We start from the raw sequence: 16,356 nt of genomic DNA on the forward strand, positions 1-16,356 counted from the left end.
TGTCTTTGGGTCAATCACAGCAGTGAGACGTCACTGGTCAGGGTTGTTAGCGAGCGCAGGTCAAATATGGACGTGAGAAAACTCTCTATATTAGTACGACTTGACTTCAGATCAGCCTTTGATACAGTCGAACACTCAGTTCTTTCAGACAGACTTCACTGTCTGATTGGCCTCTGCTCCTGTTTTTAACTGCTTTAAATCTGATCTGACCAACAGAACATTTCATGTCAGCATGGATGAATGTTCATCAAGAAGAGATCAGATCGTGGCTCAATTTTAGCTGCGACTCTTTTTAATCTCTTCACGCTGCCACTTGGAAACGTCATCAGGAGTCACAGCAGAGACGTCCATAGTTCTGCTGATGATACACAGCTGGACATCGCTGTGTCTCCTGAGGACTCAGAGACACTCGATGTCCTTTTTAACTGTATTTTAGATCTCAAGTCTTGGATGGCAGAAAACTTTCTCCAGATCAACCAGGACAAAACCCAGCTCTTAATTATTGGTCCTGAAGCTCAGAGAGAGAAAGTCAATGCAAAAGAAGTGACCTTAAAACCCTGTGAACAAGTGAAAAAGCTCAGAGTTATCTTTGATTCACATCTTAGTTTTGAGCCACATATTAGAAACATAATTCAAACATCATTTTATCAAGTGAAGAACATCAGCAGAGTGAGACTGTTTCTCTCTCAACACAACACAGAGTCACTAATGCTTTTATTACCTGCAGAACTGACCACTGGAATGATCCACTTTCTGCTCTTTCTAAGAAAAAACATCTTCATTACAATTATTACAAAACTCAGCTGCACGTGTTCTGATGAGGAACAGAGAGAGAACACACATTACACCAATTTTAAAGGCTCTGCAGTGGCTTCCTGTTTGCTTCAGAACTCATTTTATTGATTTATAAAACTCTGAACGGTGATTTGACTTTATTCTATGAACCCTGTAGAACCCTGTAGAACCCTTTAGAACCCTGTAGAACCCCCAGAGTCAGAACAAAAACCCACAGTGAGGCGTCCTTTCATGACTCTGGTCCACGTCTGTGGAACAGCCTGAAGACCTGAGGGCCTCAGAGAGAGTCGATATTTTTAAAAGACCAACGTCTTTAGTTTGGATTTTAATTGAACTTTAACTATTTATTTGTTCATATATTTACTTTTTATTTATACATTTTATTCTGTTTTCCTGTTTTAGTTGTCATAAGATTTTATTCTGATGAGAAAATGTATTTATTTTTATCTTCTGTGTTGCTTTTTTCTTGTTTAATTGTATGAAGAACTTTTTCTTGTTTGTATAAAAAGTGCTGAATTCTGATTGATTGATTACTAACAATATAACATAATCACATAACAGACTATAGTTTAATAAAATATTGAGTAATATAGTCATGAAGTTGGTGTAAATAATGACATGACATCACAGCTGACATTTTCTTCTTCTTTTTTGTCCCGGCAGTAAAGATTTTGTCTCGGCGTCGCTCAAATGTTTTCAAATATCAAAGTTGTGTGATGAAAAAGTGCAGATGCAAAAGCACACGTTTGCTCCCCCAAATATAATAGTGGGGGTGCAGCTGCATCCGTTCACTGTTCACACATTTATGGTTGTGGCTTCAAAAAACAAGGTGTGAACGTAAAGTAAAGCGGAGGGGCCGATGGCGCCTTGGTCCCCCTACTTCCGGCACCATTGGGGAGAGGAGTTGATGAGTGTGTACAGCAGCAGATATGAATCTGTTCTCAGTGGTTATTAGGACTCATAAAAAACTGTTGACAGCCAATCAACACTTCCTTTCCTGCAGCAGACGGGCTGTGTGGGTTTCTGCTCTGCAGCCTCCTCACCGTTAGCTGCTCTTTTTCACATTAATAACACAATGACAGTTACAAGCGTCGACTCTGCTTCAAGAATCATTGCAGGAACTTCAGTTTGATTTCAGCGCTCAGTACTCACTGTCTCAGCTTTCATCTGTGTTATTCATGTGATTTCATGTCATTATTAATGTCATGAAGTGACACAATTATAAAAGGGGCTCAGCACTGAACCTGCTGGCACAGACACACCTACTGACTTGTATATAACAGCTATATGTTTGTGTTTGCTTCTCTTTCTTTAGCTTTGTTGTCCTTGTTTAGCTGTATGCTTATATTCAGATCTTCCTGTACATTTCTTCTTGCTGCTGTGTCAAAGTATATTGAGAGCTACTTACAAGCAGAGTCACATGACTTGTAGGCGTCAACATACACGGCCAATGAAGTGGATTGTGTTTGTGATGATTTGCTCTGAAGCCAAAGTGAAATCCATCAAAACAAGGATGTTTGTAAAACACACACACTGTGATTTTTCACTTTATTGAGAATGTTCCACTGAAAGAATTTGACAAAGCTGCCACACTCTGCATAATGTATTAAAAAGAAAGACAAGAAGAGAAAAATACTAGAAACAATCAAATATCTAGCAGACAGCTAATGATTCTGCTTCATTTTCTATGATTATACCAGTCACAATTCAAAGTGCAAATAAAGTGGAGGATGAAAATAAGACTAGAGCACAGAATTTACACTCAGTAACTGCAAATATATATGTGTATATATGTATTTATATTGTTAGGATGACTGTATCTAAGCTGTGCATAAAAAGAGACGTTTTACAAGCAAGAAGAAAACATGAAAATGGACATTTGTGACTGCTGATCAAAGTGATCAATGAGATGAATTGATGAGATCTGATGGTGAGAAAAGGCCATCAGAAAACAGTCAGTCAGCATGTGTGCAGTTGGTGGACGGTCCCTTGTTTCTGAGGATCTTCAGCAGAGAGAGTCCACAGCAGAACACCAGACTCTTCACTATCAGCACTGTGTACAGAACACAGAGCAGCTTCACCCTGCACTCAGACTGGAAGGACACTGACAGACAGACACACAGACACACAGACAGACACACAGACAGACAGACACAGACACACAGACACACAGACAGACAGACAGACACACAGACAGACAGACAGACAGGTCAGTCTTCTCTCCACACTGTTTCTGTGTAAATTTCATCAGAATATCATCAGATTTTCATCAGTATAACTTGGACTTTTCCAGACGGGACAACCAGCTTTACATGAAGACGGGGGTCGGCTACAGTTTGAATCAAAGCTCAAAGGCCCTTATTAAATACAACAAGTCGGGGCCCCGCCCGGCTTTTTAGGGGCCCTAAACAGGATTTGATTTTCTGTTTGATCAAAAAGCAAAACTGGATTGTAAAAGAGGCTAAAAAGCTCCGTAGAGCTGCAGAGTTGGTGACGATTCTCTGTGGCTTCACAACCAGCAGAGACACCTTTCACTTTACACACAGTCATTAGATTCATTCTTCAGATAGAAATATTTATAGTGGAGCTTTAAGATAAAGTCCCCAAAGTTTTTCTAGCAGCCTCAAAGGCCAAAATGTGGCCTAGTGGCCCTAAAACTTGTCGAGTTTGTCAGATTGTGAAGTGAAAGCTCTCTCATTGGGATTAGTTGTGCTGTTGGACACTCTAACAGAATCAGGGAGTTTATGTTTCAATCCTTCAATGATGAGCAGAAAGTGAACAGACTGATATGCAGCTCTAACTGCAGCAGAACATTGGATCTGTCCATGCAGAGAGGCAGCAGGTGATCTTACAGTCAGCTTGCTGCAGAGCTGGCAGGTCTGCTGGCTCTCTCTCTGGAGGACAGGAGGCTGCTGGAGCTGGAACCACTGAAACACAAAAGGAGACAAATGTTTGGAGTCGCAGTGAGAAATGTCAGTCCTCTGCTCCTCTGCTCTCTTTGACAGCGTCTCCACATGAAGCTGAATCACTGCTGAACACAGTCACCAAGCCTTCATTACCTTGTTCTGTTTGGGCCTCCACTGTGTCCCCCTCGTGCTGGACGGAGCAGACGTATGTGTACAGAGGGTCTCTATCTATCAGCAAGATGGCGGCGCTGCGTCCCGACTCTCTGAGCTCCAGCTGCTCTCCCTCAGCAGGGGGCAGCTCCTCCAGAGGACCGTCCTCCTTTCGTCTTTTCCAGGAGAAGCGGACCAGAGGAGGAAACATGTGTGAGGCCAGACACAGCAGGGAGCTCTTCCCCTCCAGGTGGGCTCTGGATGCTGCTGGGTACACGCTCACCACGGGCTTCATTACCTGCTCATCTGAAGTTTGACAGCAGCAACAAGCAGCACAGACACACATTCACACAGTCAACAGCAGCTTACAGCACTGCACTGCATTCAGTCTGATCCTGGAAACTACATGGACTCTGATCACTAAACTACTCATCAATACAGCACAAAGTTCACTACATATACTGGATTCACCTTCACATCAAACACACTCAGCACCTCATGGCACCACATGATAGATGGAAAATAAAGACAAGTAGACATTTGACTGTTCTTTCTTTCAATGTACAACGTCCATTAAGTATAATTCACTTTGATTTAATCTTCTGTGAATCTGCAGGATGAGTCCAGAACAAGTTTTACTACAGCCAGCTTATCTTATCTTATTAAACAATATAATATAATATAATATAATATAATATAATATAATATAATATAATATAATATAATAATGAAATTTGCTGTAATAAAATAGAAAATGTTTTTTCTGTGTTAGTGTTAAAGTATTTTGTATAATATTAAAATAAAACACAAATATTTCAGCGGCTGCAATACATCAACATATATTTACTGTCAGATACAAAAATCAAGTCCCTTAAAATCCAAAATAATCCATCAATAATTTCATAACTTTTTTCATAAGAAGTCCAACTTTTTTACACAATTAAAATAACGAATTAAAATGTTTTAGTATGTTGAACGTGTGAAGAGACAGAAGAAAGAAACTAAAAAATACATACATGACTAATAATCTTTGAGTGAAAATTTCCTTTTAAATAATAGAATAGAATAGAACCTCAAAATCTATCCTGCCAGTTTAAAAACATAACTTTATTATTATCACTATAAATAAAATTTCTCATAACAATTTGAGATCATTTATCTGTATTATATTAATATACAGATTTACAATAGAGGACATATTTACCTTCACATTAAATACCACTGTCATTTTAATTATTGTAATATCCAGAACATATTATTTATTTACCACAATATATTTTACTGTCATCATTAAAGAATAAATAAATACATCAATAATTTTCATAATGTCATAATCATTTTAACTTCATACACAAGTAACACAGTTACAGTGATATGTTCAGATACTTTAAAAATACAATATTATAAAATATAATTATTGCTGTTAATCACAGTATCAGGCTGTGATTAATGTCAATGAATTGCAAATTTAAAATAGTTGTATATTAACTTCTATGCCATTAATTATTATATTCATTATTGATTAATCAAACATCCTAAAATGTTTCTCCAACAACCCGAAGATATTTAGTTTACTGTCATAAAGGAGTCAAGAAACAAGAAAATATTCACATTAAGAAGCTGAAATCACAGAGATTTAAGTTAAAAAAAAAAAAAAAAACTATGTGAAACAATAAATTGATTTTCAGAATAGTTTTTGATTAATTTAATAACTGTGCAACTCTAAATATAATATAATATAATATAATATAATATAATATAATATAATATAATATAATATAATCCTGATGTTTGGTATTAAAGGATATATTATAAAATATTATAATAAAGGATGTTTACCTTTACATTAAATCTCGCTGCCATTTTATTGATAACAAAATATATAAAATATGATTAATTTACCAATATATAATCAATAAATAAACAAATCAGTTCATCAGTAATTTCAAAACTGTTTTTTTATACTATAATTTAAATATTGACCCATTATTAAGATGATTGATGATGTTCCGGTATTTAAAATGTGAATAAAGACAAAACATTATTGATCTGTGACAGAAATTCACTGTTGACACAAGACGACTATTTATTAATATAATATAAGATATTTTAAAATGTAAAGATGCAAACAGTATAAACAATATATTTACTGTCATATATTAGAATTTATGTTGCATCATATCCCGTTTATATTTAGTGCATCTGTGAAAATAATATATTTGGATGTCGGATAAATATAATATAATATAATATAATATAATATAATATAATATAATATAATATAATAAATATAATCTCAAAATCTGTCCTGTCAGTTTAATAACATAATTTTATTATTATCAATATAAATAAAATTCATCATAACAATTTTAAACTTATACACAATTAACACAGTTACTGTGATATGATTAAAATGTGAATATTATGATATAATGATAGAAAATCATTTTTCTGTATTATGGTAATATTCATTTTATGATAAAGGATGTTTACTGTCACATTAAATATCGCTGCCATTTTAATGATTCCAATATCTATAACATAATTATTGATTTATCAGCTGAAACATTCCTGTGATCAGTAAAGAAACAAATCAATACATAAATGGTTTCAGAACTTTTTTCACAATAATTTAATTTTTTATACACAATTCAGATGTTATGTTTAGGTATTTAAAAAATGAATAAAGACTGATACATAATGCAGTACAGGAAATTAACTATTGACACTCGACTACTGTTCAATAATTTATATTATATTAAATTATATTATATTATATTATATTATATTATATTATATCATATTATATTATATTATATTATATTATATTATATTATATTATTCAGGGTGTCCACAAAGTCTCTTTACAATTTAAAAAATTATGACAAAATCAATTGATGAGATATGTTAATCAGATTTGTTCTATGTACTCAGAGGTTATCAAAGTTTTTAATCACATTGCATTTATGTATTTCAGGTACCTGTTGATGAAATAGTTTCTGTTAAATAAACTGTAAAATTGTCTGCTCCTCAAGAAAAGGCACAATGTGTATCGTGGTTTATTGAAACAAAATCGGATACGCAGACTCAGTGAAACTACAGGATTAAGTGTGGAAGACGTCCACCGTCACGTCCGTCAATTTGTGCATGAAACAAGACATTTATGGAGACAGGGACAGTGTTGGATAAAGGGAGGAGTGGACGACCAAGAACACGGCAAGAAATCGAGTATCGTCTTGATGAGCTTCATGCAACTAATGGTGTCCATATAGAGGAGGATTAAATGAGACAAAAAACTTCAGCATCTACCTTTAATTTTGTAATAATTTCCACACATTTGTCTGTTCATTTGCTTTTGTAATTAATTTGTTAAATTGTAAAGAGACTTTATGGACACCCTGTATTATATTATATTATATTATATTATATTATATTATATTATATTATATTATTGTATTGACATACTTTCAGCAACATGTTTACTGTCATATATTTGCAGTTATGTTCAGTGTAATATATCTTTTATATTCAGTGTATGAAGTTAAATCAATAAATATATGTGTGTATGTGTTATATATCATCCTGTATCATGTACAGACATTTACATTTATTATATACATTTATTTTACTATCATATTCAATATATTTTTGTCTTCATGTATAAATATATATTCCACTAAAAGACACACGTACCATCATATATAATACTATTGTCATGAAGTAAATTTGACCTTTTCAAAAATGATGAATTATCCTATACAACATATTCATTTATTAAAGTTATAGACATTTCAGCTCCATTCACTGACAGATATTAACTGATGTTTAATATCATATATTATTTTGTTTGATAAAAACCAGAGATGGTGCTGAATTACTGACATGATCAAATACTGTATATTTGTAACTTTGACAATATCAGACTTTTTCTATATAAATCAGTTTGATGTGATGCAGAAATAAAGAATAACTTCAGTTGTTCAGTGAGATTTAAACATCTTTTCAGGAATTATGAAGCTTTTTGATGTAACAAGCTGCACGGCTGCAAGAATTCTCTACTAATGATGAAAAAACTAACATGTAAAGACTGAAGCAGCAGAAACTCATTAAAAACACATTTTCAACTTGTTCAAGAAAACAACTGAAGGAAAATGAAGCTTTATTCTTACCTGTTACAAACAGTTTAGTTCCTGAACCAAAGATGTAGAACCAGTTTCCTCCCACAGTGAAAAGTGGTGATACAAAAACCTGTGTGCTGCTGAATGTGTCAGCTGAGGTGAACGAGTCCAAATAATGAAGCAGGATCATATTTCAGCTCCATGATGTGTTTCTCTAATGTTCATATCAACATGACTGTCTCTTCTTTTATTGTCTTTTTAGACACACTAGCAGTGTTGCTCTATGGATGCTAATGTCTGTCGCTGCACTTTTTGTGACTCCTGTCCCTGCTGAGGCTTTTCTGCTTCAAAAGCTCACAACATGTCATCATTACCAAGAGGAAATGAATTCAAATGAACAAATAGTGTATCTTTCCACTGAATGAAGCCTTAGCTTGATGCTCTAATGATTCCCCTCGTCCTAATCCACATGGAAAACATCCACAGGACCACTCTGTAAACTTCAACTCTTTACTTCAGCACAAAAAAAGATGCTTGACAAAAAGTCTCCAAAAGTGTCCAAAGTGTCCAAAAGAATCAAATGATGCCATTAAATCCAAGAGAGAAACGTTGATGAGAGGAAAAGAGGGAGAAGTCAACAAAGCGTGTGGCTCCACTCTCTGCTCGCCTGACTAACTGATCTGAGGTTAACCCCAAAACTCCCTCCTCACAGGAGCATCACTTCATGACATTAGAGGGCTGCACTTACTAGGAAGCAACAAACACTTACCTGATCCCAACCATTACCAATGAACACTAATGACATTTTTACACATTTCAAATCATTCACTTACTGCATTACTGCAAATATCAACTGAAATACCTGGAAATACTGCAAATATTACTTCCATACAATTAGATTTCACATCTACAATCCATAATATCATGAAAAGATTCAGAGAATCCAGAGAAATCTCTGCATGTAAGGAGCAAGACTGAAAACCAACACTGAATGTCTGTGACCTTTGACCCCTCAGGCAGCACTGCATTACAAACTGCATTAAAAACCCTCATCATTGTATAAAGGACACTACATGGACTCAGGAACACTTTGGAAAACCGTTGTCAGTAAACACAGTTTGTCTCTGCATCTACAAATGTAAGTTCAGACTCTACCATGCAAAGAAAAAGACATATATCAACAACATCCAGAAACACTGCAGACGTCTCTGGACCAGAGCTCATCTGAGATGGACGGACGCAAAGAGGAAAAGTGTCCTGTGGTCTGACGAGTCCACATTTCAGACTGTTTTCACTAATCATGGACGTCGTGTCCTCCGGGCTAAAGAGGAAAAGGACCATCCAGATTGTTCCCAGCACTGACTTCAACAGACAGCAGCTGTGATGGTATGGAGGTGTGTTAGTGCCCATGGCATCATGGGTAACTGTCACATCTGTGAAGGCCACATTAATGCTGAAAGGTACATACAGGTTTTGGAGAGACATATGCTGCCATCCAGATGACGTCTTTTCAGAGACGTCCCTGATTATTTCAGAGAGACGATGCTGAGACACATTGTGGACGTGTTCCAACACAGTGTCTTCGTAGTAAAAGAGTTCAGGTACTAGACTGACCTGGACCTGCAGTCCAGACGTGTCTCCCATTGAAAATGTGTGGTGCATTATGAAGCACAAAATACAACAACAGAGACTGTGGACTGTTGAGCAGCTGAAGAATATCAAGAAAGAATGAGACAGAATTGACCTTTAAAACTTCAACAGTTAGTGTCTCAGTTCACAAACACTGACTGAGTGTCAGAAGAAAAGCTGATGGATCACAGAGAGAAACAGGATCCTGAAACAACACAATGACTGGATACTCATTGGTTTGTTAGGCTCCACACCTGCTCCGTCTTTTCTTGTCATTTCTGTCCACTTGTTTTCCTTCAGATCAGGATGAAGTGTTTGGAAAACAACCAATGTGGGGGTCTGCATTCCAAACACTTCATCCCGATCTGAAGGAAAACCTAAACCACATAATCAATAATCTATGAAAGAGTTACAGACACAGAAAAGGAGACTGTCTGCTTATGGCTGTTTTGTGTTTGTCTGTTGATTTTTCCAGTTGGACAATGTTATGTTTTAATTATTACTGTTACTTATAGAACATAAATGACTTGGATTACAAAGTCAGATAAACTCTTTATTCTCCAACAGCAGTGTCAGCAGATTACACATAATACCTTTGTGTTCCTCCTGCAGGAACATGCAGGAACATGAAGGCCCAAATTTACTCTGAACCTCAGGCCTAACATCCTGTATGAAATAACATCCAGACATTAATCAGACATCAACATGGAATAATTATTCTTATGATCTCAAACTTTGTTCTTCTCTTTTACAAATTTTCTTCCTCTTTAAGAGTCAATTTTATTTCATTTCTCTCTTTCTGTCTTTCTTTTTTCAAAGGCAGGTGAGCTGGCAGCTGTGCTGATGGTTACTGCTGTGGTGAGCCAGTTCAAGTTCCCTGTGACGCTGTCGTCTCTTGGTGGTACAAAGGGTCCAATCCTGGCTTCGATGAGCGGCAAACCCAGCCGTTGAAGGTGGCGTTCAGGTGATGTCTGTGGTGGACAGAGGTGCATTTGAATGTCCGTTGTTTGAGGTCAGCTGGAGTCCAACGGCTGCGGTTTCATCAAGGACAGCATCAGTACAATGTAAAGAGAAAACACTGTTCCTTCCTCGGAGTGTGTGTTCTGTAGTCTTTAAAAAAACACTCAGGGTCCTGACCGGCTGCGTTCAATTATTAAACCAACCACACTGCCAAACAAATGGCAGGATGTGACATCTCACCTGGACACCTGAGGCACTGGCATTCTGGGATTTGTAGGTTTTCCCCTTTTATCTCCCAGGCATGACAACATACAGCAGTAATAATCATAACTGCAGAAACTCATGTTTACAATCAGCTCTGTATAAAGAAAGAACAGAAGGAAAAAAGACCCTGAAACATCCTGAACAATATTATGAGTAATTCTCTGACGTGGGTCAGTGCAGTTCAGTCTATAAGTTCAGGTGGGCTGGAGGCAGCTGCTCTCTCCCAGGATATCTGTGATCTGAGGTAACGTTAGTGACCTTAAAATGGTGAACTTGTTACAGGTGCTGATGTGCAGGGACGTGTCTCTGTCCCTTTTGTAGGCAGATCTGCAGCTGGAACGTTAACCTTGGATGTGGAGTTCTGCACTCCAACAGGTTGGTGTTTTGGTGTGTGTGCATCTAAAGACTCTTCCAGAGACAGCTCTGCAGACACAGCAGGAGAGTCGAGGAGTTGGTCTGCATGTCTTCTCCAGCCACTGTCCACAATTTGACTGAATAGGACGCAGATCCAGTTTGGACAACAACAGTGGCAGAGACGCCATGTTAGTTCCTTCCTAACACAGATTCTCCTGAGGTGAAAACTCTGTCTTGGCCTGTTCTCTGTGCATAATCCATTTCCCCTGTTGACATTGAACAATGTCCTTCACCGCTGAGGTCTTTAAGAGGTCAATGCTGTTGCACAGGTCTCTATTCAGCATTAGGCTGGAAGAGATGGTGTGGTGGCACGAGGACTGCTGCAGAAGTTTGGGATGTTGTGCAGTCTCTGATGTAGTGTTCCTTGTCCTTGTGATGTTGTAAAGGCTCGTGTCAGGGTCTGAACAAACTGATCAGCAAGGCTGTTTGCAGGGTTGCAGAGTTGACTTCATGTGTTGCTCTCTGTTAGCCTGTAGAAATGCAGTCATCTTCTGTGAGACAAGTTGGGGTCCTCTGTCAAACACTAGGTGTGCTGGAGATCCAAAGTGACTAAACATTTCTCCTTGCTTTTCAATTGTGTTTCCACTGGTGGTTGATCTCATGATCACCACCTTCATTTACGGTGTGAATCTACAGCTACAAGGAACATCCTGTCCTCAAATGGTCCTGCAAAATCATTGTGTGCACTGTGTCATGGCTGCTGTGGGTATTCCCAGGGTGAAGAGGAGCCAGTGGCAGGTTGTTTCTGACTTGATGGCAAGATGAACAACTTTTAGCCATGTCCTCAATCTGTTTGTCCATGCCTGGCCACCAAGAGCATTACACTATTTCTTTCATCTGGACTATTCCACTGTGTCCTCTGTGAAGTTGCTGCAACACTTTTGTGCAAAGTGACAGTGGAATGACCACTCTCCTCCCCCAAAGCAAACACCCAGACCAGACTGGACTCCAACCTCCTCCTGAGGTAGGGCTTCAGATTTGAGTTATTACCAGCAGGGTATAATGACGATGTCCATGGCTGCATGGACATGGACAATGCGGGTCAACTTGGGGTTATCATTGGGGTTAGAGTGACAACTTAGTTGCACAGATGCTTTTTGTCATTTGCTCCAGTGCACCGGATATCATCCAGATAGTACTGTGATGGCCCCTGTGATGGGTGTGTTTAGGACCCAAATGCAGATCTCTGGAAATCTGTGACAGTTGGTAATGACCTTTATTAATAAACAGACAAAAGAGGAACTTGACCAGACAAAAAAAACAGGTAACAGTTTGTTGTTCAGGCTCAGAGCCCACACAGTCTCTGGGTGTCAGGCTCGGGGAATGGGTTGAGACAAACCTGGAGGCGGGACCGAGGGTGAGGACGTGAGCCCTCGGACCCGAACAGTTCTGTTCACTTCCTGGCAGAAGTGACAGAGAGGGGCTTACAGGAGGCGAGGTTGGCGAGGCGAGGAGTCCAGAACCAGAAGAGCAGGCTGAAGAAGCAGCAGGGACGTCGGGACCAGGTGGAGAAGTCGGGACCAGGGGGACTCATGTACAAAGGGTGCGTACGCACAAACACGTGGCATACGCTCTTTTTCACAGCAAAGTTCAGATGTATCAAGACTTCATGGCTGATGTACGCACGTTTCTACAGCTCTATGTGGCGACACTTAGAGGTGATGCTGGGAAACTGCTATAATAAATAAATGTGAAACAATTTGTCCTCAGACTGAGTGATGTGCAAATCAGAGACACGTGAACAATTACCACTGATGAACAATTAACACACCCGCGTGTCTGTAATTACATGAGTGTTTACTTTAGCAGAATTAGAAGACATTGTAAATGGTGCAATTTGAAGAGAGCGTGTGTTCAGAGACAGAGAGGATTTACTGGCACATGATGACAACTGGCTCATCGGCTGCTTTAGATTCCCGAGGGCAATCCTCCTGGAACTGTGCGCAGAGCGAGGAGCCATGTGCTGCCTGTGCTCATACAGGTGCTGACCACACTGGGATTCCTAGCAACCGGGGCATTCCAGAGAGAGCTGGCCGACCGATCGGGACTGTGCCAGTCGACCCTGAGCCGAGCCATGCCAGCCGTGTGAGCTGGAATTATCCGCATGTCAGCCAGGTATATCAAATTCCCATACAATGCAGCTGAACAGGTCGACATTAAAGCGCAATTTGTAGCGAGAGTAATGTAATCATCGTCATCGACTGCACACACATTGCTATAAAAGCACCATCACATGATGAATTTGTATATGTCAACAGGAAACATTTTCATTCGATCAATGTACAGATCATATGTGATGCGCAAAAAGCAATTAACCAACATTGTGGCGAGGTGGCCTGGTTCAACGCACGATTCATACATTCTGAGTAACAGCATGGTTGGGAACAGACTACAAGTTGGCACTGTGCGCGATGGGTGGCTTCTTGGTGAGTACATTTATTCGTGTAATTGTCCTAGTATCAATCCCCGTGATGCGCATTGAGCATGTGCGCCCCCAAATTCTATCCGGTCTTCACAGCATCATTACTAGTCAGTGGTTAAAGTGAGTGACTTCCTGTGTTTTGCTGGTTAAACTACAGCTTAAGGTCTTTCTAACAAGCCCCTGATTGTCTCTGTGTGCAAAGTACTCATGTTAATAACCCCGTGCGTAAAGTGTGAAATGTCTTTATGTTGATCCTTTCATCTGGATTCTCTTTCTATTTAGTTGTTGTTGTTTCCTCATTGTGCTTCTGTGTTGTTAGTTTGTCCTCACTGTGTGGAACAACAATAAAGCTGCTGGAATATCTGATCAAAATATCAATCAATATCATATGAAATCAATCCTGACAGCAGGAAAGAAAATCAATCCCTCAGTTCAGTGTGTTTGTGACTCTGGCTGAGATGGAGGTGAAATATGTGAACCTGGGCTGTGGTTTACTGCTCTCTTCCTGTCACAAACACTGTTTGACATCTGTTCATCTGGAGGTTTTTGTACAGGCTGCAGGCATCATTTCTCACTGTGGGAAGCTGATTTATAACAGTTACAGTAGTAGGTGGCTGAATGATCGAGTTTAACTGTCTGGATCTGCAACTCACAGACGTTCTCTTTATTCACAACTGAGAAATCATCTTTCTGAGGATGATTGTTATGACGAACTTCATCATCTCTCTTATCAATATACAGAATCAGTCTGAATGTTTCTGTGTCTTTCTTCTGGTACCAGTATACCCAGCTGTCACACTGGTCAGTTCCACAGCTGAAGGAGACTTCTTCACCAACTCTCCTGGTCAATGTTAAATCCTCCTGAATCAGCTGTTCTGCCATGGCAACCAGTGCTGTAGAGAAACAGACAGGTAGATGAAGGTTAGTGTGACAGTGTTTGTTAAAGGTTGACTTTGTTGGCTCCTGATTGGCTGGAAACACTCACCTGAACACAGACAGCACAGAGCAGCAGCTGGGAGGAAAAGCATTTTGTGCAGTGGTGTTTCCTCTGGTGAACCTGGGGAGAAGTGGCGCTCTGATGCAGCTGAGGCCAAACAAGGACGAGCTGTGAGATCAGACGAGGGACACGTGCTTTCTAACAGGTCCTCAGACCTCCCATCAGCCCCTGCGGCCCACAGATAAGGCTGCTGCTGCTGCTGCTGCTGAAGTTTGTTGGTGTTGATTTGAATCTGACAGCAGATGAAAAATCTGGGTCACCATGATGCAGAAATAGAAAAAAACATTCATGTTAGCACAAACACATTGAGGTTGGTGGTGAATTTAGTAACACAGACTGTTATCTGTTGTTTAACAGCTGTGATGAAAATACAAAACTACAAATCCACAAAACTCCTCAACTGTGATTTGAAGCTCATGTTTAAGAAAAGAACAAATGCTGTAAACATTGTGGTAAATAATGGACTCGACCCCATGAGAAGAGAAGAGCTAACACTGCCCTCTGGTGGGGAGGCTTTACTCTCACCAGCTCTCAACACAACTTGATCATTTAGGTCTCTACACTAACGTTACATGTTGGGAACACAAACTTGTTCACCAAATACACACAGTGGTCTCTGATGTAGAGCATTTTGTTGGTTTGTAGCTCAGCTGTCATAACAAACAGATCCAGTGGAGGCGGAGTCTGAGTCTACATTAATGACAGGTGCTGTAAACCTGTGGAGCTTCCTTCAATAAAACTCTGCTTCTTTTCTACAAGAGCAAACAGTCAAACCAGTGAGATGCTGGACTGAAAACTGTTTCCACAGGTTTACTTTGATTGTTCAGGTTGGGATGGCTTCTACTGTTTATGACCTGTTCTCTGTTAACATTATGAATAAAACACGTGATGGAGTTCTTTGTTTATGTTTCAAACACCAGGGTTCATAATGTTCCTTCATTATAATCTCTTGTTTTTTATTCCCAGAAACCTCAACATGAGATCAGAACACACATTCTTTTCTTTAACCACATATATTATAACTGATATACTCCACTGATGTCTGTCTGTGGTCATGTGAACAGTCATGTTGCAGATTTGAGAGATTTTTCTGACGTAGATGACTTTTACTGAACTCCTGAAAGACTCTAAATGCTGTGTGTTTAACAGGAGGCTAAACCCACAAAACGATCCTTTCACTTGTATATCAGTAAAGACTAAAGCTGTTGTAGATCAGACTGACTGAACCTAAAAACCCGGAACCTTAAATTTGATGTTTACACACCGTCTGATCTGTTTGAAAGAGTCCAACATGAATGAAGTCAGCTGAAGGTGAAGTCAAAGAAGCTGAGTGAGCTGACAGACTGAACTGAGCATGTTGTTCATTAACTGGACTCTTTTTCAGAGTCTCTGTCTGATAATTCAGTTTTATAGCAACTTTTCCTGCAGGAGTTTCAGCCATTGATTCATATCATCCATATCATACTGATATTTCTCTGTATGAAAATATAAATGTCTCTGTGCTTCACATGTCTGATGAATATTTGTGTTGATGTGTTTGTATGTTGTTGTTTCTCTTCCACTGCAGCATCAGACCTTCATTTATTCAATATATTTTGTTCTCACTTGGCACATTTGTAAAGAAATCTGTCATTACATTTACATTTATGTGTTTAGCAGAACAAATGTTGTTGCTCAGATCGAGTTCAGATTTAGTGCCAA

General features: G+C 38.8%; 1 protein-coding gene across 1 annotated transcript; it reads right to left on the reverse strand.

Annotated features, from left to right (window-relative positions):
* Window positions 1–2,329: 2,329 nt before the first annotated feature.
* LOC146317249 (immunoglobulin lambda-1 light chain-like) lies at window positions 2,330–14,912 on the reverse strand. The gene is made up of 6 exons (XM_084733041.1): window positions 14,644–14,912; window positions 14,234–14,551; window positions 8,021–8,068; window positions 3,855–4,157; window positions 3,648–3,722; window positions 2,330–2,899 (listed from the first exon to the last, which is right to left on the reverse strand). The coding sequence occupies exons 1-6, from the start codon at window positions 14,684–14,686 to the stop codon at window positions 2,751–2,753; spliced, it is 936 nt and encodes a 311-aa protein (XP_084589167.1). The 5' UTR covers window positions 14,687–14,912; the 3' UTR covers window positions 2,330–2,750.
* Window positions 14,913–16,356: the final 1,444 nt, after the last annotated feature.

The sequence above is a fragment of the Lutjanus erythropterus genome, chromosome 12 (assembly GCF_056507025.1).
Source record: "Lutjanus erythropterus isolate fLutEry1 chromosome 12, fLutEry1.hap2, whole genome shotgun sequence".
Classification (NCBI taxonomy): domain Eukaryota; kingdom Metazoa; phylum Chordata; class Actinopteri; order Lutjaniformes; family Lutjanidae; genus Lutjanus; species Lutjanus erythropterus.